Below are 21,912 nucleotides of genomic sequence, written 5' to 3' on the forward strand. Positions count from 1 at the left end.
AGATAGGTTGGAGCCTCGAGGATTAATTGGGCTATCCATGGGTTTAGTTTGGCGGCCTGGAGGGCGAGGGTTTTGTCGACGAATTTATTGGAATGACAAAGTTTTAGGGAGGGGAAAGCAAACAGCTGGATTCTGCGGGAGTTCTTGTTTCTGTGATTCAGGATGAAGTAGTTTGGGGCTAGGCCGAATACGGTTTTGTAGCAGAAACAGGCGAATTTAAATAGGACTCTGGATTCCAATGGTAGCCAATGAATTTTGTGGTAAAAAGGAGAGAATGATGTGGATATGGTTCAATCAATGATCTGAAAATATCAAAAACAGAATTTCGTTTCTTAACGAAATAAGATAACACTCTTTTCAGCTACAGTGGCTGAATAACGCTCAGAATTTAGGAAGATGGTTGGTTGGGCTGAGAACTTTTCAGGGGGTTGGAGACCAATGCAAGGCAGTGTAAGTACTATGGCCCAGATTCACTAAAGATAGCAACTCAGTTTCTGTTGGCCGATTCTCTGGACGACTTTAAAGCAGCGATTGATTTGCTATCAAGTTTGCTTGCAAATGATTTGCAAGGAGGTGTAAGTCGTTTGCATGCAAACTCACCAACTCAATCGCTCAGTGAGCGATTGAGTCGGTACTGAGCCCTGACAGTAGTCACAGCTGGGTTTTAGTTTTATTCTTTTTTTTTTTTTTAATGACACAGATATTTTGTGTGTATTACACACACAAAATATCTGCCCAATATTTTAAAAAGCCCCCCCTCCAACAAAGCGTCCCCTCCCTCCCTGATCCCCCCCCAAAATGGCAGGAGGGATGCCAACTCCATCCCGCCATCGAGCATGCACACTCCCCGAAGGAAAAAAAAACCAACAAAAAAACGGCAGGAGGGATGCCCACGGGGAGGGACCTAAGTCCATGATTGGCTCAGGCGCCTTGGGCTCCTCCCTTGGAAAGAGCCCGAGTCGCCTGAGCCAATCAGGGACTTTCCTTAGGGAGAAGCCTAAGGAAGTCCATGATTGGCCATTGTTTTTAGAGGACTGTCCAGAGGGAGCTTTTCATAGATGCCTATTATTTTTAGTTATCTCAGCTAAAACTGATGAATTATGCAAGAGCCCTTCTTTCCACTCTATGGTATTTTTGTGAGGATTGTATGTATTTTTACTTTTATTATGAGTATTTTACTAAGTATTTGTTTTTATGTTATCATCATTTTAACACTGTAACATGCAAACCATTTAGTTTTAGACGGTATATAAATTTTTAAAATAACAAATATAAATTGAGTCTACAATCATCCAAATATAACCTTTCTTTCGCTTGTGGTGCTTGATCCTCCAGTCATTGCAAAGGTCATTTAAATGTTTGCATTTTGGTGGGAAATATTATGCATTTGTACCAAAAGAAAAAAAGAAATGGGGGGTGAGATCCATGAAAGAAACAAACAAAAATTTCTGTGAAACCAAAAAAAAAAAAAAGACATTGAAAAGTCAAGACAACTGAATTCTGTGTTATCTTTTAGGTGTTTCTTAGTACCAGAAGAGGGATCTGGGTACTGAATCGGATTTTTGGCAATGGCTATCCATGGGATATTATCCACTTAACTCGTGTAAAGAACTGGATCCGAAATTTCCTTCCTCCAGCCATTAAGAAGTGGCTAGAAGCAAAGAGTTTTAATCGGTGGTTTAACCATGCAAATTATGGCTTGGGGATGCATGAAGGGTAATTTGATGTCTCTTTATTTAATAAGTGCAGACTTTGTACACGATGCAGGCAGACTTTATTATAACAAGTAGATCTTTGATTAAAAACCTTTTACCAGGTAAGGGACCCAACACGGTCCGTGTTTCGGACTAACCTTCGTCAGGGGTCCACTTTTGATAAAGAAGAAAATTATCAAAAGAAAAAACCACTCGGGCGGTCTTTTTCAGCGTGTCACTGATCGCTATTTATCCAAGGTTTTTTCTTTTGATAATTTTCTTCTTTATCAAAAGTGGACCCCTGACGAAGGTTAGTCCGAAACACGGACCGTGTTGGGTCCCTTACCTGGTAAAAGGTTTTTAATCAAAGATCTACTTGTTATAATAAAGTCTGCCTGCATCGTGTACAAAGTCTGCAGTTTTTTGGTTTGTTTGTTCTGGACTGTTTTTCACTGCAGACAGTTGAACCCTGGTCTGTTCCTTGGTTTGTTTCTTTATTTAATAAGTCCATTTTGTTGGCACATTTATCTTCAGAAAGAAATTTTTAACATGGCTCAGAGTGTGTCAGGATCCTAGCCAGGAGGTAGGCAGCCTCGTTTTGGGATCCCTTTAATGAAAAGAAAATAAGAACATAAGAATAGCCTTATGGTCCATCAAGCCCAGTAGCCCGTTCTCACAGTGGCCAATCTAGGTCCCTAGTACCTGGCCAAAACACCAAGGAGTAGCAACATTCCATGCTACCGATCCATGGCAAGCAGTGGCCCCAGACTATGGACTTTTCCTCCAGGAACTTGTCCAAACCTTTCTTAAAACCAGCCCTACTCTATCCGCTCTTACCACAACCTCTGGCAACACATTTCAGAGCTTAACTATTCTCTGAGTGAAAAAAAATTTCCTCCAATTGGTTTTAAAAGTATTTCCCTGTCACTTCATCGAGTGTCCCCTGGTCTTTGTCATTTTTGACGGAGTGAAAAATCGATCCACTTGTACCCGTTCTACTCCACTCAGGATTTTGTAGACTTCAGTCATATCTCCCCTCAGCCATCTTTTCCAAGCTGAAGAGCTCTAAGCTTGTGGAGATGGTGCGGTATACAAACCTAAGGTTTAGTTTAGTTTTAGTTTATTTTGGTATGGGCAGACTTGGTGGGCTATAACCCTTTTCTGCCATCATTTTCTATATTTCTATGTTTGTAACCTCAGGGTGCTGAGGCAGCTGCTCTAACTACTAGACTACTACTCTACTCTACTCCCTTCTACTAAACTGCAGCAGAATATGACCTTAGCACATGCTTATGCATGTCATTCCTGTGCATTAAAATCATTTTTGCTGCCAAGTTAAAATGGCAGATTTTTCAATTTTCCCCATTAAAAGCCATACGCTAAGGGCTCCTTTTACAAAGGTGCTCTAGCATTTTTAGCACACACACCGGGTTAGCACACACTACCTGAAAAACAACCACCTGCTCAAGAGGAGGCGGTAGCGGCTAGTAAAAGAGGGAGTTTGTTGATTTATTGATCTGGATTGCCCAAAATTTATTTTATGCAAATTGCAAACTCCACAAAATACAATACCATATAATCTGTATTTATATACCGCCAATACCTCTATGAAGTTCACAGCGGCTTAAATAAATAATTAAGAAGATACAAATTATTAAATAGTATTATAATATTTAGAAATTATTAATAACAAATTCTTGAAACAGATAAGGCCTTTTTTCAAAATTTTAAAATTAGACTGCTGGTTAGTTAGTTGGTAAAGTTTTCCAAAGTTTTGCCGCTTCTTAAGTCCATGTGGAGTTAAAAGATCTATTGTATCTTGAGCAACTACACTGGCTACCCATCCCATCACGAATAAAATTTAACACTTTATGCATCATGTAATATACCAAATAATTTAAAGAAACTCAGCTGCTCCACTCATCCAGCTCTTCTCAAAGGCATGGTCTACCTCCCACAGAACCCTTAAACGGATCCTACTAAACCTTCCTTCTACAAAGAACCTCCATTAAGAAGGGTATCTCGACCAGAACGAAGGAAGTCATCCTGCCACTGTACCGGGCTATGGTGCGCCCGCATCTGGAATACTGTGTACAGTACTGGTCACCGTACCTCAAAAAGGACATGGCAATGCTTGAGGGAGTCCAGAGAAGAGCAACTAAACTGATTAAGGGTATGGAAAACCTTACATACACTGACAGACTGAAGAGGCTGGGGCTGTTCTCCCTGGAGAAGCGGAGACTCAGAGGAGATATGATAGAGACCTTCAAGATCCTGAGGGGCATCGAAAAGGTTGACAAGGACAGATTTTTCAATTTGAAAGAAACCACAAGAACAAGGGGCAATCCACTCGATGAAATTGAAGGGGGACAGGTTTAGAACAAACGCAAGGAAATTGTTTTTCACACAGAGGGTGGTGGACACATGGAACACCCTTCCTGAAGCCGTGATAGGAAATAGCACAGTACAGGGTTTCAAGGAAGACCTGGATAGGTTCCTGGAGGAAAAAGGGATTGAGGGGTACAGATAAGAGCAGTGGAAGGTTTAGAGATAAGTGTAGAGGTAGGCATAAAATTAGTCAGGGACCGCTGCTCAGGCAATATGCCTGATGGGCCGCCGCGTGAGCGGACCGCTGGGCAGGATGGACCTCTGGTCTGCCCCGGCGGAGGCAACTACTTATGTACTTATGTACTTAATACAAGCACATTGCACTCCATGCTTACCTTCCTAGGAGTGAAAACCTGAATGACCTCACAGAAACGACCAGAACGGAACCCAACGACACCACATTCCGGGGGGAAAAAACTGAATACCTACCCCTGACACTTGGGGCTCCTCTTACTAAGGTGCGCTAGCGTTTTTAGCGCGCGCTAAACCCACGCTACGCTTCTAGAACTAACGCCAGGTAAATGCTGGCGTCAAAATCTAGCGCGTGCAGCAATTTAGGGCATTAAGGCCCTAACGCACCTTTGTAAAAGGAGCCCTTGAACATCTCTGATGCTCCCCCATTTCTCCTCCCCTCTCTCCTCCTCTCACTTCTCTTTGTAGGTCGCCTTGAGCCTGCTTAGGTATGCGCGATGCAGAAATAGATTATTATTTCGCAAATTCAAGGATGGATTATTAGAAAAATTAAAGAGTTAAGGCATATAATCTGGAGTTTCTCCACAACGTATTTTCAATAGTATACGATAGAATTTATAAAGTATTCTCCCTTCTATAGGTAGCCAGTGGATTGAAAAAAGGAGATAAAATTGCATCGTATTTGATGAGGCTCCATTTGCTTCCTGTAGAAGCCAGAATATGGTTTACATTTTTCTGTATGATGTTTAAATTAGAGAATGACACGGTGACAGAATTCATCACCGTTCCCGTCCCCGCGGATAACCGCGGGAAACCATCTTCATGTCATTCTTTAAGGAGAGAGGGAAGAATCGGAGTATGAATGGCCACAACCACTGACCCACAAGCTTTGCTTTGAAGAATGCTGGTGTAGAAGGACTGAGGTTGAGAATGACAGTCTCTGGTATCCAGAGCAGATATTGTGATGTCACAATGGCTTCATTATCCTTGGCTCCCATAAGAATCAGAGTATGAATGGCCACAACCACTGACCCACAAGCTTTGCTTTGAAGAATGCTGGTGTAGAAGGACCGAGGTTGAAACAGACACTACAGAATGACAGTCTCTGGTATCCAGAGCAGATATTGTGATGTCATAATGCCTCATTCCACCAGTGCCTAAGAGCCAATCACATCAGTGATGTCACAATGGCTTCATTATCCTTGGCTCCCATAAGAATCAGAGTATGAATGGCCACAACCACTGACCCTCAAGCTTTGCTTTGAAGAATGCTGGTGTAGAAGGACTGAGGTTGAAACAGACACTACAGAATGACAGTCTCTGCTATCCAGAGCAGATATTGTGATGTCATAATGCCTCATTCCACCAGTGCCTAAGAGCCAATCACATCAGTGATGTCACAATGGCTTCATTATCCTTGGCTCCCATAAGAATCAGAGTATGAATGGCCACAACCACTGACCCTCAAGCTTTGCTTTGAAGAATGCTGGTGTAGAAGGACTGAGGTTGAAACAGACACTACAGAATGACAGTCTCTGGTATCCAGAGCAGATATTGTGATGTCATAATGCCTCATTCCACCAGTGCCTAAGAGCCAATCACATCAGTGATGTCACAATGGCTTCATTATCCTTGGCTCCCATAAGAATCAGAGTATGAATGGCCACAACCACTGACCCTCAAGCTTTGCTTTGAAGAATGCTGGTGTAGAAGGACTGAGGTTGAAACAGACACTACAGAATGACAGTCTCTGCTATCCAGAGCAGATATTGTGATGTCATAATGCCTCATTCCACCAGTGCCTAAGAGCCAATCACATCAGTGATGTCACAATGGCTTCATTATCCTTGGCTCCCATAAGAATCAGAGTATGAATGGCCACAACCACTGACCCGCAAGCTTTGCTTTGAAGAATGCTGGTATAGAAGGACTGAGGTTGAAACAGACACTACAGAATGACAGTCTCTGGTATCCAGAGCAGATATTGTGATGTCATAATGCCTCATTCCACCAGTGCCTAAGAGCCAATCACATCAGTGATGTCACAATGGCTTCATTATCCTTGGCTCCCATAAGAATCAGAGTATGAATGGCCACAACCACTGACCCACAAGCTTTGCTTTGAAGAATGCTGGTGTAGAAGGACCGAGGTTGAAACAGACACTACAGAATGACAGTCTCTGGTATCCAGAGCAGATATTGTGATGTCATAATGCCTCATTCCACCAGTGCCTAAGAGCCAATCACATCAGTGATGTCACAATGGCTTCATTATCCTTGGCTCCCATAAGAATCAGAGTATGAATGGCCACAACCACTGACCCTCAAGCTTTGCTTTGAAGAATGCTGGTGTAGAAGGACTGAGGTTGAAACAGACACTACAGAATGACAGTCTCTGCTATCCAGAGCAGATATTGTGATGTCATAATGCCTCATTCCACCAGTGCCTAAGAGCCAATCACATCAGTGATGTCACAATGGCTTCATTATCCTTGGCTCCCATAAGAATCAGAGTATGAATGGCCACAACCACTGACCCTCAAGCTTTGCTTTGAAGAATGCTGGTGTAGAAGGACTGAGGTTGAAACAGACACTACAGAATGACAGTCTCTGGTATCCAGAGCAGATATTGTGATGTCATAATGCCTCATTCCACCAGTGCCTAAGAGCCAATCACATCAGTGATGTCACAATGGCTTCATTATCCTTGGCTCCCATAAGAATCAGAGTATGAATGGCCACAACCACTGACCCTCAAGCTTTGCTTTGAAGAATGCTGGTGTAGAAGGACTGAGGTTGAAACAGACACTACAGAATGACAGTCTCTGCTATCCAGAGCAGATATTGTGATGTCATAATGCCTCATTCCACCAGTGCCTAAGAGCCAATCACATCAGTGATGTCACAATGGCTTCATTATCCTTGGCTCCCATAAGAATCAGAGTATGAATGGCCACAACCACTGACCCGCAAGCTTTGCTTTGAAGAATGCTGGTATAGAAGGACTGAGGTTGAAACAGACACTACAGAATGACAGTCTCTGGTATCCAGAGCAGATATTGTGATGTCATAATGCCTCATTCCACCAGTGCCTAAGAGCCAATCACATCAGTGATGTCACAATGGCTTCATTATCCTTGGCTCCCATAAGAATCAGAGTATGAATGGCCACAACCACTGACCCGCAAGCTTTGCTTTGAAGAATGCTGGTGTAGAAGGACCGAGGTTGAAATAGACACTAGAAAATGACATGGGATTATTTCCCGCGGTTATCCGCGGGGACGGGAACGGTGATGAATTTTGTCACCGTGTCATTCTCTAGTTTAAATCAAGGAGAAATGCAATCGTATTTCTCTTGCCATGCTATTCCGAAGTAGGCTTAAGACAGAATTCTCCATTTTCGATTTCCTGAGGTTAGAGCAGGGATCTCAAAGTCCCTCCTCGAGGGCCTCAATCCAGTCGGGTTTTCAGGATTTTCCCAATGAATAGGCATTGAAAGCAGTGCATGCACATAGATCTCCTGCAGATTCATTGGGGAAATCCTGAAAACCCGACTGGATTGCGGCCCTCAAGGAGGGACTTTGAGACCCCTGGGTTAGAGGAATAAAGTACACCAGATTGTTTACCTCTACAGTTGCTTATCAAGCTGCAAAACTTTGGAAAAAATTATCAGACCATATGGCTTCAGAGAATGACTATAAACATTTGAAGAAGGATTTGAAAATGTATTTGTTTAATAAGCATGTGGTAAAGGAGCAATAAATTCAATGTTGATTTTAAGATTGTAATTCTGGACATTGTCTCCTTCTTATTAATGTTAAACTGCAATGAACTTTGTTGAGGTATTTGTGGTATATAAATAAATGTATTGATAGATATCTAAAGTATAGAATTAGACACTTGTTGGGGTATCTCATGCCTTCTTCTGAGCATATGCTTGTCTAATTGCCATTCATGCCTCTCCTACTGTATTTGTTTTCTGAATGTTACTCATTTTCCTCCTAGTGAACCATGATGATCTCTGTATTCTCTTCTCTTGAGTCACTTTTCTAGTCCTATCCATAGTTCTTCGTTATCTCTTAGAAGACCTACTGCTGATAAAGCTTTCTTAAGATAACAATTCACCTCAATGGATCTGATTAGCACAGTACTGGAATTTCTTTTTGTGTTTTCTGCAGTGACCAATGGAAAGAGCCAATTGCTAATGAAGAACTTCCCAGCCGAATAATTTCTGGTTGTCTTGTGATAAAAACAAGTATTAGGGAGTTCACTGAAACATCTGCCATATTTGATGATGGATCTGTAGAGAAAGACATCGATGTGGTGATCCTTGCTACAGGATATAGTATCTCCTTTCCATTTCTTGATGAATCTGTCGTTAAAGTAGTCGACAATAATATTTCTCTCTATAAAAGTGTCTTCCTACCTGCCCTGGAAAAACCAACTCTCGCTTTCATTGGCCTTATTCTGCCCATAGCGGCCCTCATGCCAACTGCAGAAATGCAGGCCCGCTGGGCAACAAGAGTTATCAGTGGTAAGTGAACATCGAAAAAGAAGAACTCAAGAGCCCAATGAGGATTGATGTTTCTGAAATTTGAGGGAAAGGCTATTTTCAAGTGTCCTCGGTATGTACAGTAATATAAATCATTATACGTGTGGACAACAATTTCATTCTATTTCAAGCCACGTTAATGGGTCAAACTTGATTTTACACCTCGGTGGTGGCCAAAAGCATGTGTGTGGCTTCCCAATGTGCATACTTTCGGCTTCACCAGAAAGAGTGAAGCTGGGGAAAGGAAAACGCATAGGGGAAATTCAGTTTGGACTCAGCACAGGAATTTTTGAGAAAGCAGGATGTGGAATCCATTTCGACTTTTGTACCTATGGTCCCCACTAGCCCATATCCGAAGAGGAACATGTAAATTCTCCAAATCGCAACCTACTGAGCTACCCTCAACATTTGAGGGTAAATTCTATAAGAAGCACCCAAAAGTTAGGTAATGCTATAGGCACCATTCAGCGCGATTCGAGTACAGTTGGGTGCTGTTTAGTGAATCACGGTACCTATTTGAGCACCTATTTTGGAGGCGCCTACTAAATAGGCCAGCTGTAGGCACAACTAAAAGTGAGGCGCCCGTGCGAGCGCTTAAGCACAGCGATTCTGTAACAAGGCCTAACACCAAGCCCACGCCTAAGATGCATAGCGCCTACTTTTTTCAAGGCCACCTAAATATTTAGAGGCGCCTTGTTACAGAATCGCTCTTTCTTAATAGGCGCCTAAGTTTCGATGAGTGCTGATTTAAAAGCTTAATTGAGCTTGTTATTCAATTTAGATAGGCGCCTATCTCCTGGTTTTTGGCAATGGCGTGCGGATGTGCATCAATTGGCCTGTTGGGAAGCCCGAGATGCGACCGGGTCTCGTACAAAGGGGAAGTTCTTTTTGAAAATTTGGGACCCGTATATTCAGCAATTGCATCATAAGGGTCGTAGTCTTCTTTTGAATGTTTTGGGTGAAGTGTGAGGGCAAGGGGTTTTCTGGATGATGGGCTTTGGGGAGGGTTTCCGCTCTACTTCTTTAATCTGAGGGGTGCTTGTTCGGGTGATGGGAGTTGGCTGTTTTTTTTTTTTTGTGGGATGGGACGTAGGGTATTGTGGTGGGAGGGAGGGGGCTGGTTTTTGGATCTGCTATAATAGCGTGCGGGAATGATCAGAGTTCAAATTCCCGGTTTGTTTAGGCCTGGTGGTTACGCAGGTCCGGGGCTGGTTCTTCTTCTGTGGGGGAAGGGGATTGGGGGGGTGGTTTGGGGTATTGGGTTTGTGCTGTCAATTGTTGCTGTTTGTCTTGCAAATATAATAAAAACTGTTTCAGAATTTGAGCCTAGCTTCCTAAATAGTATTATACATTATAGTATTATACATTACAATATATTAGTCGTGCTGGTGCTTAAAATGTAAAGATCTTAAAAACACAGAAAATTAAAGGCAGATAAATGTTTTCCTGAAATTTACTTATCTGCATTTCTGTAGCAAGTGGATACTTGTGTATGGTGTGTTTTATGGGGGAGGGGGGGGGGGGGTTTGAAAATGAAATAGATAAATAATTGCTGGCAGATAAACATAAGAATAGCCTCACTGGGTCAGACCAATGGTCCATCAAGCCCAGTAGCCCGTTCTCACGGTGGCCTATCCAGGTCACTAGTACCTGGCCAAAACCCAAGGTGTAGCAATATTCCATACAGAATCCCAAAGAGTAACAAGATTCCGGAATCCCAGAGTAACGAGATTCTAGAATCCCAAGGAGTAGCAACATTCCATGCTTCCGATCCAGGGCAAGCAGTGGCTTCCCCCATGTCCTTCTCAATAACAGACTATGGACTTTTCCTCCAGGAACTTATCCAAACCTTTCTTAAAACCAGCTACGCTATCCGCTCTTACCACATCCTCTGGCAACGCATTCCAGAGTTTAAATAGTCTCCGAGTGAAAAAAAATTTCCTCCTATTGGTTTTAAAACTATTTCCCTGTAGCTTCATCGAGTGTCCCCTAGTCTTTGTCATTTTTGACAGAGCGAAAAATCGATCTGCCTAACCATGCCGTATACTATCCCCTCCTCTCCCAACATAGCTAGCCCAAGCTTTCTTGAATTCAGATACATTTTTTTGTCTCTGCCACGGTAGTTGTATTTAGGGGCATAGTTATGAACATGGACTACAGTTAAGATGTATTATTTTACCACAGGTCCATTTTATGCAGTGAGATCTAGTTAATAATAACTTGGGTTAAAAAGGAAAATAACCTGTCTTAAAGGTAGCCTACATTGATAAGCCCTCCCCCCCCTGCTTCCCTTCCCCTCCCCCCCCCGAGCTCTCCAGCAATCAAAATACAGGGTGGACCAAAATATTTATTCATTATTTCGCTTTTACTTCATCATCATTCAGTAGTGTATTATACCTGTTCAATACCTGTACAAGAAAAAAAAAAATAATGAATACTGTATACCTACTTTTGGTCCATCCTGTATATTGAAAAAAAATTAATAAATACATATCAGCAGAAATGAATTAGCTCTTGTCTGGTGTTGTACTTTTTTATAGGTTTGAAGAAATTACCTCCGTTAAATGAAATAATGGAAGATATCGAAAAGAAAAAGAAAATATTAATTAAAAGGTAAATCGTTTTATCTATATGTTAAATAGAGAGCAGAACTAGTTATTGTGAAGGTTCAACAATTTTGGACCCTTCATATTTTGTTACAGATATTAACCCCCTTCCCTCCCTCTCGTTTTCCTTTTTATGTAATTTTCAATATAAAATGAATTTGTAACTTTCCCCCCCTTTCCCTCTTTAATCATGTCCGTCTTTAATCTGACTGCAAATATGTTAGTCGGTTTATTTAATTTGTATGTTGTCTTTTATACCCAATTATCTGTGAGACCACTAACTAGTGGCTTTTTAAACGGTTCATCGCTTAGAAAGTTTGTATAAGTGATTCATCAAACGGTAATACAACTTGAATTGATAGACCCTGGATAGCCATAGCCTGCTCTCTACGAGGGGCTGCTGAAATGTTCTCCACCCAATCAAAAAAGTTAGGGCGGTCTCCATCGAGGACTATACACTTAGTCCAGTGATTCTTCACTTCTTCATTCCTTCAGAAAAATATTGCACATAAAAGTGGAAAATTGCTGGACTAAATGTATAGCCCTCGCTGGAGACTGCCCCATCTTTGTTGGTTAGGCTGAGAAATTTTCTACGGCCCCCTCATAACTAAGGAACCCAGAAAATGAATCTATAATCTTCCAGATTCAAACCATCAACTCTTCCAGTAAGATGATGGAGTTCTCTTTGCTATGCTAATTGGACTGCTCTATTTAGTTCACGCAGGTTGTTACCCCTTGCTGTCAGTGTCACCTAACTTCTAAGCAGTTTTTCTATTAACCCTTATCTGTCTCTGTCCAAGATTGGATTCATAGAAACATGACGCCAGATAAAAGCCAAATGGCCCATCCAGTCTGCCCATCCGCAGTAACCATTATCTCTTTCTCTCTCCGAGACATCCCACGTGCCTATCCTAGGCCCTCTTAAATTCAGACACAATCTCTGTTTCCACCACCTCTTTCGGGAGACTGTTCCATGCATCTACCACCCTTTCCGTAAGAAAGTATTTCCTCAGATTACTCCTGAGCCTATCACCTCTTGACTTCTTCCTATGCCCTCATTGCAGAGTTTCCTTTCAAATGAAAGGGACTTGACTCATGTGCATTTACGCCATGTAGGTATTTAAACATCTGTATCATAGCTCCCCTCTCCTGCCTTTCCTCCAAAGTAGACAGATTGAGATCTTAAGTCTGTCCCTATACGCCTTATGATAAAGACCACGCACCATTTTAGTAGCCTTCCTCTGGGCCAATCCCAATCCCGACACAAGCTGAAGGATTTAAAACTTGCTGTTCTCTCTAGAGTGCCATTACCTATTTTCCAAGTAGAGAAGAAGCCCAAGTAGTTTGAGCAGGCTAAAAACTAGGGTTCAAATCAAGCTGACATTTCGTGTAACCTTGAACAAGTCACTTACCCGCCGCTCCATTTTTACAAAACCGTAGTGTGGGTTTTAGCACCAGGCCACGGCGGTAACATCCGACGCTCATAGAATTCCGCTGTGGCCGGCTTTGTAAAAGAGAGGTTTATCCCTCCTTTAATTCACATACGAACTTAGGAGCCCTTTTCTAAACTGTGTTAAATGCTAAAGCATACTTAATACATGAAAACAGGCTCCCATAAAATGCCTTAAAGGTTTTGCATTATTTTGCCTGTTAGCATGTGCTACCTCACGTGTTAGGTATGTTTTGAGAATATTTTTACTAAAAAAAACTCAAGGAGAAGCTACTATAATTACTTGGGTTAGATCATAAATAATAATTTTTTAAAAAAACCCAACTATCTCCACAAGTTTACTCAGTTTCAATAAATAAAACTACAAAAAATCCAAAATAAAGTGATAATCTTAAATAAAGTAAATAATGATAGTCCCTCATTATAACCAGCACTGGTACGTTTGATGGCACTACTGCACTTTTTTTGGTTGGTGACTGAGCACTTTATGACATTTTTTACAGCACTTTGAAAGCATGGTGCACTTTATTTAGGATTTTTGTAGTTTTATTTATTTATTTATTTAAATTAAGTAAACTTGTGGAGATAGTTGTTTGTTTGTTTTTTTAAATATTTTTCAAGGTTTCAAGGTTTATTAAATATTTGATGAATCGCTATATCTTTATACAAAGCGATGTACATTAAAATACAATTAGTTAAGATAAAAACATACAATAAATATATAAACATTAGATATTAGACAAGACCAACAACAATTGGGAGGAAAGGGAGGTTAAAGTTACATATCTTATAATAAGAAACACATTTAAGGATAAAACATTGAGGAGGTAGTAAAATTCTTGAAACGAAAAATTTTTATTTAAAAGAAAAAAATTTTTTTATGTATTAAAAATCTTTTTAAAAAGATAAGTTTTTAGAGATTTCTTAAAAAAGGGAATGTCTTTTTCATTTTTTATGTATTGGGGTAATGAATAACAGGACATGGCATAGGTGGGCAATGGGCATGGACGTGTTAACCAGCTAGTGCCTTCAACCTGACTGGCTAATGTGTAGCTAACCCAGGTTACTTTTTTTCAAGTAATGAACGCTGAAGTAGATATGGTTTACCTATTCAGTGTAGCCCAAGGCAAATTATAGTCAGGTACGTTAGGTATTAATCTTTCCCAGAGAGCTCATAGCTCATAGTTTTTACTAAAGTATGATCGAATTTGGGTTTAGCACATGCTAACAAGGAGGTTTGAGCAAGGAATAAGCCCAGAATCAGTGTAGCACTATTTTTGACCATTTTCTTTGAAAATTATTTTTCCAGTAATGTGCTGATTTTGCCGTTCAAGACATTGTCTCCAAGTGAATAACAAAAAGCTTTAACCTAGCTTAAATATTATCTACAGAGCCTCGGTGGCACCACTCCACCGCTCAAAAAAAGCTTTCATAGCAGCCAAGATTTGTGTGGGTCGAATCATCATTGGCTCAATCCTTTAGAACATAAGAACTGCCATCTCCGGATCAGACCCTGGGTCCATCAAGTCCGGCGATTCGCTCACGCGGAGGCCCAGCCAGGTGTAACCTGGCGAAAAACTTAGTCACCCGTAACCCTTTATGCGCCTTCCGAGGAGATGTGCATCTAACTTGCTCTTAAAACCAAGAGCGGTGGGTTCCGCAGCAACTTCCACCGGGAGAGCGTTCCAGGTGTCCACCACACGCTGCGCGAAGCAGAACTTCCTGGCATTTGTCCTGGACTTGTCTCCACTCAGCTTCAGTCCATGACCTCGTGTCCTGGTCACATTTGACACTGTAAATAACATTTTGTTTGATATCTTTTATATCTTACTCTGAGACGCTCTTCAATGCTTTAAAAAATATTAAATATGTATATATACTATATAAATTCATTACTTGAAAAAGAGTAACTTCCTCTTATTTAGGCTGTGCTAACTGCTCCTGTTTTAACTACACATTAGCCAGTTATAATTTAAATAGTATATATACATATTTAATATTTTTAAAAGCATTGAAGAGTATCTGAGTAAGATATAAAAGAAATCAAACAAAGGATTGAGCCAATGATGATTCAACATGTAAATCTCTCTAGTCTTTCTTCTGCTTACAAACCCCCCCCCCCCCTTTCTCTGGCTCTCTCTGTCTTCCAGCCTTTGTCCCACCCCCTCCCCCGAAGCCAGCCTGCCTGCCTCCCTCCAGTGCCAATTCAACCTCTCCCCCTCCGCTGCTGCTAATTGCCACCCAGTAGCCTTCTTCCCAACGTCAATTCCCTGACGTCTGAGAGGAAGTTCCGGGCCAGGCAGGCAGCGATTGGCTGGCCCGAAACTTCCACTCCGACATCAGAATTGACGTCAGGAAGAAGGCTTCTGGGTGGCAATTAGCAGCAGCAGCGGAGGTTGTTGAATTGGCGCTGGAGGGAGATAAGCAGCAGCGGCGGTGGACGGGGAGTGGAGGTTTGAATCGGGCGCTGGAGGGAGGAAAGAAGGGAGGCTTTTTTTTTTGCGCGGCGGGAAGGGAGGGGAAGCAATCGCCTGTCCCATTGTCCCCATGCACATCTTCGGGACGTTGTCCCTGAAAACGGGACATTTCGGCATCCCAAAGCTGTGTGTGGGTATAACGGGACAGGAGATCTAAAAATGGGACGGTCCTGTTCAAAACGGGATGTATGGTCACCTTAGCAATGCCAGAAGTGGCGTTAAGGCAGCATAAAGCGCCTACAGAGGCAGAATTCACGTCAAAGGCAGGAACTAGAAATGTAGGACTGGAAAACCCTGACCTGCATTTCCGGTGTCTACCTTTGCCGGTAGGGTGTGCAATTCTCTATCCGGTGCCATCGCATGACTGACACATATTCAGCGGCCACTTTTAAAGTGCACCAGTTAGAGTATCTGGGCCTAAGCTCTAATTTAAATTAACCTCTAATTTCTTATTATGTCCTTCCCTCATTTATTGAATTACCTGTAAACCGTGTCGAGCTCTATCTTTATGGAGATGATGCGGTAGACAAACTTCCTCTCTCTCTTCCTCCTTTTTTTCTCTCTCCCTCTTTCTCATTCTTCTCTCTCCCTCATTCTCTCTTTTTTCTCTCTCTTCCTCATTCTCTCTTTTTTTTCTCTCTCTTCCTCTCTTTATCTATTCCTCTCTTTCTCTTCCTCTCTCTCTCTTTCTCTTTCTCATTAAAGGCCTCTTATATGCAGGTAAATTAGGGAAATCCCTTTTCTTCAAATTCACTGAGCTTTGGAATAACCTTCCTGCCCCGCTCATTCCAATTATTCCGAAAGCATCTGAAAACCTGGCTTTTCTCCAAAACGTTAAGCTATCTATTTAAAATGTAAAGCTAGCTAATCCTCTTCATAACCTCTAATTTCTTATTATGACCTTCCCTCATTTATTGAATTACCTGTAAACCGTGTCGAGTTCTATCTTTATGGAGATGTTGCGGTATACAAACTTAAGGTTTAGTTTAGTAAGGCAGCAGTGTCAAAGTCCCTCCTCGAGGGCCGCAATCCAGTTGGGTTTTCAGCATTTCCCCAATGAATATGCATGAGATCTATGTGCATGCACTGCTTTCATTGTATGCTAATAGATCTCATTTATATTCATTGGGGAAATCCTGAAAACCTGACTGGACTGTGGCCCTCAAGGAGGGATTTTGACATTCCTGGACCTAAGGGTTCCCATGTTATCCACACCCTATCCAGGTGTATTAAGTGGTTAGCCCATTCTCTGTCCCTTGCACACACCCTCAAAAACATCTGCAACAACTGATTTAGTACACAATTAGCATGGACAAACGCAAAAAAATATTGCATCCCACGGTAGTCTTTTTTTTTTTGCTGCATTAGGCAGCTTAGAAAAAGGATCCTTAAAATATACAATGTAAAGACAGTATGGTTTTTTTGCTTACTTTCTAAGGTTTGGTACAACCCGTGGCTGTACATTGTTGGTGGATTACATTGAATACATGGATGAGATCGCTGCAGAGATCGATGTCAAACCCAATATCCTTCATCTCTTTCTCACCGACCCAAAGTTGGCATTGGAAGTATTCTTGGGCCCCTGCACACCATGTCAATACCGCTTAACTGGACCTGGAAAATGGGATGGAGCCCGAACCGCCATCCTAACTGAATGGAATCGGATCCTGAAACCTACACGAACTCGGGTTGCAAAGAAATTGGCTAAATCTTCGTTGTCTTTGCCACTTTGGTTTCTCTGGATTCTTGCATTGTTTGTTTCTGTGCTTGTGTTTAATTTTTACTCCCAAACACGTCAGGGGAAATTTTGAATAGCTTGCAAATAATAGAAATGAATAAATATACCGACACGTTTGCTCAATTTATCCCATCGAGCTACAGTGAGATAGTATTAGATACTAACTTTAATTGTTAATTAAAAAAAAAAAAAAGTATTCAGCATCTAAACAAAACTATGGTGTTGTTCCAATGTTTGAAATCTTTTGCCTGATTCATTGCCACAGAAGAGAAAGATGGAGAAACATTAGCATCACAGGAGACAACTTTTTATAATGATCGTAACTCATAGCAAATTTTATGTCACCCAGCAAAGAAAAGCAAAACAGAAAAACACGAAATACATCTGGTAGTGAATGACCAGCTGGTACCCAAATGTCAAGAGTAGGTCAGGTAATGTGGATAAATGAAAAAGCTACGGTCCTGCCACTCATTCATAGCATTTTCTCCAACCAGTTCCTTTCTTCCCTCAGCCCATTTACACCGTACCTCTTTTCACCCAATTTTTCACTTTCCCCCCAATTTCTTCTACGTCCTTGTCCTCTTTCACCTCTCCCTCTGCACTTTTTAAATTTTTCTTCTCCTGCCCAGGCGTAATTTGATGTTTTATATTTTGGGGCAGGAAATTTAATAGCTCTCTTCCTGCTCTACATGCTAATGATATTCAAAGCAATTTAAGCAGGCAGGCAGCGCTCCTGCCAGCTTAAATCACTTCTCATTACCTAAGTGGCAATTTTCAGTGGCACTTAAACCAGTCCACTTAAATATGTCCTCAGACCATCCAACTAAAACGTGGACATGTCAGGGACTGGGAAAGCATAAGTAAACTCTACAACTGTCATACATTAAGTCGCTTAGCTACCTAGGTGCCAGCAGTAAATATCAGGCTGGCACCCACATAACATTTTTTTAATTAAAAAAGAAACAGCCCCGGAGCCTCCAATCCCTCTCCCAACTCCACACCCGATCATACTCCCCTCTATCCCTCCCCCTCCCAAGTCCATAGCAAAAGCCCAACCTCACCCCAACTGTACAGGTAGGTCCCCCTGGTCCTATCATGTATCCCTTGTGGTCCAGCGGGGTTGGTGGGAGCAGGAACGTAGCCCCCTCTCTCCTGTCCCTAGCAGTACCTTCTCAAAATGGCTGCAGTGACCTCTCACAGCAACTTGTAATACAGGAAGTAATGCAAGCTGCCAAGAAGATGCTACAAGGGTCAGGATGTGCGCCTGCCCGTAATGACTCCACTTGACCACCAGGGATATGGGTAGGCCTTGGGAGGGCCTCACAGTGGGCTGGGCTTTTGCTACAGGCCTAGAGCGCTAAATGCTCTGATGTTGCTCCAATGCTCATAGGCCTATGAGAGTAGCCTTAGGCGCATGGGCCAATCAGAGCATTAGGCCCCTCCTAGTGCATCCCAGGATCCAACTGGAAATGGAAGGTCCACCATTTTGAAGAGGTGGGCCTACCAGCAGGAGCGAGTGAGCATCCCTCCTGCTGTCATCTGAATAAGGTACGGGAGAGGGGGGTCCGGTTGGCCAATGCAGGAGGGAATGGGCATCCCTCCTGCTGATTTTCATGGTGGGGGAGTCTGGGTGGCCCAGGTAGGAGTAAGTAGGCTTCCCTCCTGCCGGTTTTGTTTTTTTAAAGTTCGAGGGCTGTCATTAGGGGGCGCCAGCATTACTTTTTTTTAATGGGGACCGATGTGCGCGTGTAACACATGCATAACATCTGTTCCCATTTAAAAATAAAGTTTCCTGCCCCGAACAGCTAAGCAACAGGAGGCTACTTCAGGGCTTCCCCTGTCGCTAAGCTGTTTGGGCTTCTCCTGCCGGCTCCACATGTCAGTCGCTTTTCCAATGACTGATCAGTGAAAGTCATTTGCATGCGAAATTGTTTGAACATCAATTGCAGTTTTCAAATCAGATATTTACCAGACCCTCTGCAAACCACAGGATTTTAACAGCAATTTTTGAGCATCCAGGCCTCGGTGACCTCATGGAAAAATCCAGCATACCTTCACACTGCAGCAAAGGCATTTTCCAGGGGTTCAGGTGATACTTACTAGCTAAAATATCATTATTACTTTCTTTGCATGTTTATTCTGATTTTTAGAACAGAGGTATATAATCGAAATGGAAATACGTCTAAAAAAATCCACCTAAAACGGCACTTGGACGATCAAAAAGACAGGTCGTCCAAGCGCTGATAATCAAAACGGGTTTTAGATGGATCTAATAATAGCTTAGACCTTTTCAGTGCTGCTGTAAGCCCAGAGAGAAAAGGGGCGTTTTTGAAGGAGTGGTTAGGGCAGAAGGTAGGCGGGATATGGGCCGAGCTAGACTTAGTCGTCCTGCAGCGATAATCAAAAGTTCAACAAGACTTCCTAGACGTTGTGACTTAGACGATCTAAAAGCAGGTATAAGTGCCCAGAAGGTATACAAAGTGACCAGATAACTACTGTGATCACTGAACCCCTCCCCCCCCCCCCCCCACCGCTATAAAAATCGGAATAAAAACGTGCATACCTGCCTCCAGAACATCAGCACCTGGCAAAGGAAAGCTTAGTAGAGCTGCACAGAGGAGGCTGGGCTAGTGAACCATAGAGAGGATGACCCAGGCCCATAAGCCACTTTAACCACTGCATTCATGGTGAAAAATGTGTACTCACCAAAAAAAACCAAACCAACCCAAATCCCTACTGTACTGCCATATAGGTGGCACCTGCAGCCATAAGGACTATTGGGGTGGTAGACGCGTAGTTATAATAGGTTTTGGGGGGTGGCCTCACCATAACCTATAAGGGAGTTGTGGTGAGATGTTTATGTTGCACCCTTTTTGTGAAGTTCACAGCGGTGCCCTGTAAGGTGCCGTGTCTGGGTGGCCAGTCCATCACTTTGCTGACCCCTCCCACGTCCAAAAGGTCTTGTTCTAGGCATTTTAGGCTTGGACAATTTTTTGGTTGAGAATGGGGTATAAAGATAGATCGATCAAACAGCTGGATGTACAAGTAGACAATTCTCAAAAAATATATATATTTTGGACGTATTTGAGAATGGACTTTGGATGCTGCCGACTTAGGCCCAATATGGACTTAGACCTTTATTATGCCGCTCATACTGTATACAAGATTTAGCACGCATTCTGGCCCAGGAGACACTTCTAGTAACCCAGTCAAATGACACTTCTCATGAAGTGAATTTAATCTATACGTTGTATAGACAGAGAAACAAAACAGTTCAAAAAAAATTTATGTGGAGACGTTGACTCCATCACTAACTAAAATATTTATTCCTCTTCTGCAAGGGAATAAGCTCCAGCTGTAATTTTTTGTTTATTTGCAAGCCTGCCAAAGAGCCGCTGGAACCCTGCTCCCATCAACCTATAATCCTGTTGAGTTACGACATGAAAAATATTGGCTAAGGCTTTTGCACGAAAGTTGAAGTAATACCTTCCCTCGACTATTAACGGGGGATCAGACCAGGATTATAAAAGGCAAAAAATAAAATACAGAAAACCTTTAAGCACACTTTAAATCTCAGGAGGACAATATTTAAATATTCAAAATCATTTAAGGTAAATAATAATAATAACTTTATTTTTGTATACCGCAACACCACAAGCAGTTCCGAGCAGTTTACAGAAGAAGAGACCGTATACAGACAGCGATGTCACCAAAAAAAGTCTTTCAGATTGCATTAGCACGCCAAGAGTAGTCAGGATTTATCCGGAAGCATTTCAAAAGATACTGCGAGACAGGAAAGGAGTCAGAAATTTATCAAAGAGATAGGTTTTAATTGATTTCCTGTCCGGAAGTCACCTTCCTTTCAAATGGGCAGTCGTACTATATTGAATCCCAATGCAGAGATTTGCATTTAACCTCCCACCCACCCCTTTTTACAAAACCGTAGCGTGGATTTTAGCGCCGTCAAAGGCAATAACAGCTCCGAAGCTCATAGGAATTCTACGAGTGTCGCAGCTCTTACCACCGCGGCCGGCACTAAAAGCCGTGCTATGGTTTTGTAAAAAGGGGGTGGGGGTGTTTAGTTCAGTGGAGTAAAGCTGCATGCTACAACTGCTTTTTTCATTTTTACTTTAAGATTTCCGAATCACTTTTCAACACGTTAGTGATATGCATTCATAAATACAGAGAAAGGAATCGTGTGATATTTGGCACACACACACAAAAAAAATCTTGCCCAAAAACCAGGTGGAAATGTCCTCAAGTACGGTATGCTGTACACCAGGGGTGCCCACACTTTTTTGGCTTGCGAGTTACTTTTAAAATGACCAAGTCAAAATGATCTACCAACAATGAAATTTTTAAAAACACAAAGCAGACTGTACGCAGAGAAAATGTTAATCATTTATATATTCAGGGTTTTTTTTCAAAGAAGTCAAGGCAGATGAATTAAAATATGCAATGTCACCTCAGTAACACCTATACAAAAATAGACAAATATACCCCCTCCCCTTTTACTAAACCGCAATAGCGTTTTTTTTTATTGCAGGGAGCTGCGCTGAATGCTCCACGCTGCTCCCGACGCTCATAGGCTCCCTGCGTGGTTTAGTAAAAGGGGGCCATAGTGCAAAATATAGACAGCACATATAAATTCTCAGAACGGACACATTTTGATCACTAAATTGAAAAAAAAATCTTTTCCTACTTTTGTCTGGTGATTTCATGAGTCTCTGGTGGCACTTCCTTCTGACTGTAAATCCAATATTTCTTTCTTTCTGCCTTTCTTTCTCCCCCTGCCTCCCTCTTTATTTCTGTCTC

General features: G+C 42.0%; 1 protein-coding gene across 7 annotated transcripts in view; it reads left to right on the top strand.

The window, feature by feature from the left end:
• The window catches only part of LOC117368047 (dimethylaniline monooxygenase [N-oxide-forming] 2-like), a 57,931-nt gene extending 40,638 nt beyond the window's left edge, over positions 1-17,293 (top strand). For all 7 annotated transcript variants that reach the window (XM_033961304.1, XM_033961306.1, XM_033961307.1 and 4 more), the window contains 4 exons: positions 1,517-1,716; positions 8,453-8,808; positions 11,367-11,439; positions 16,798-17,293. In XM_033961304.1, coding sequence (XP_033817195.1) covers positions 1,517-1,716; positions 8,453-8,808; positions 11,367-11,439; positions 16,798-17,170 — 1,002 coding nt within the window. In that variant the 3' untranslated portion in view covers positions 17,171-17,293. The remainder of the gene's footprint in view (positions 1-1,516; positions 1,717-8,452; positions 8,809-11,366; positions 11,440-16,797) is intronic.
• The last annotated feature ends 4,619 nt before the right edge of the window (positions 17,294-21,912 follow it).

This window comes from Geotrypetes seraphini, chromosome 10, assembly GCF_902459505.1.
Source record: "Geotrypetes seraphini chromosome 10, aGeoSer1.1, whole genome shotgun sequence".
Taxonomy (NCBI): domain Eukaryota; kingdom Metazoa; phylum Chordata; class Amphibia; order Gymnophiona; family Dermophiidae; genus Geotrypetes; species Geotrypetes seraphini.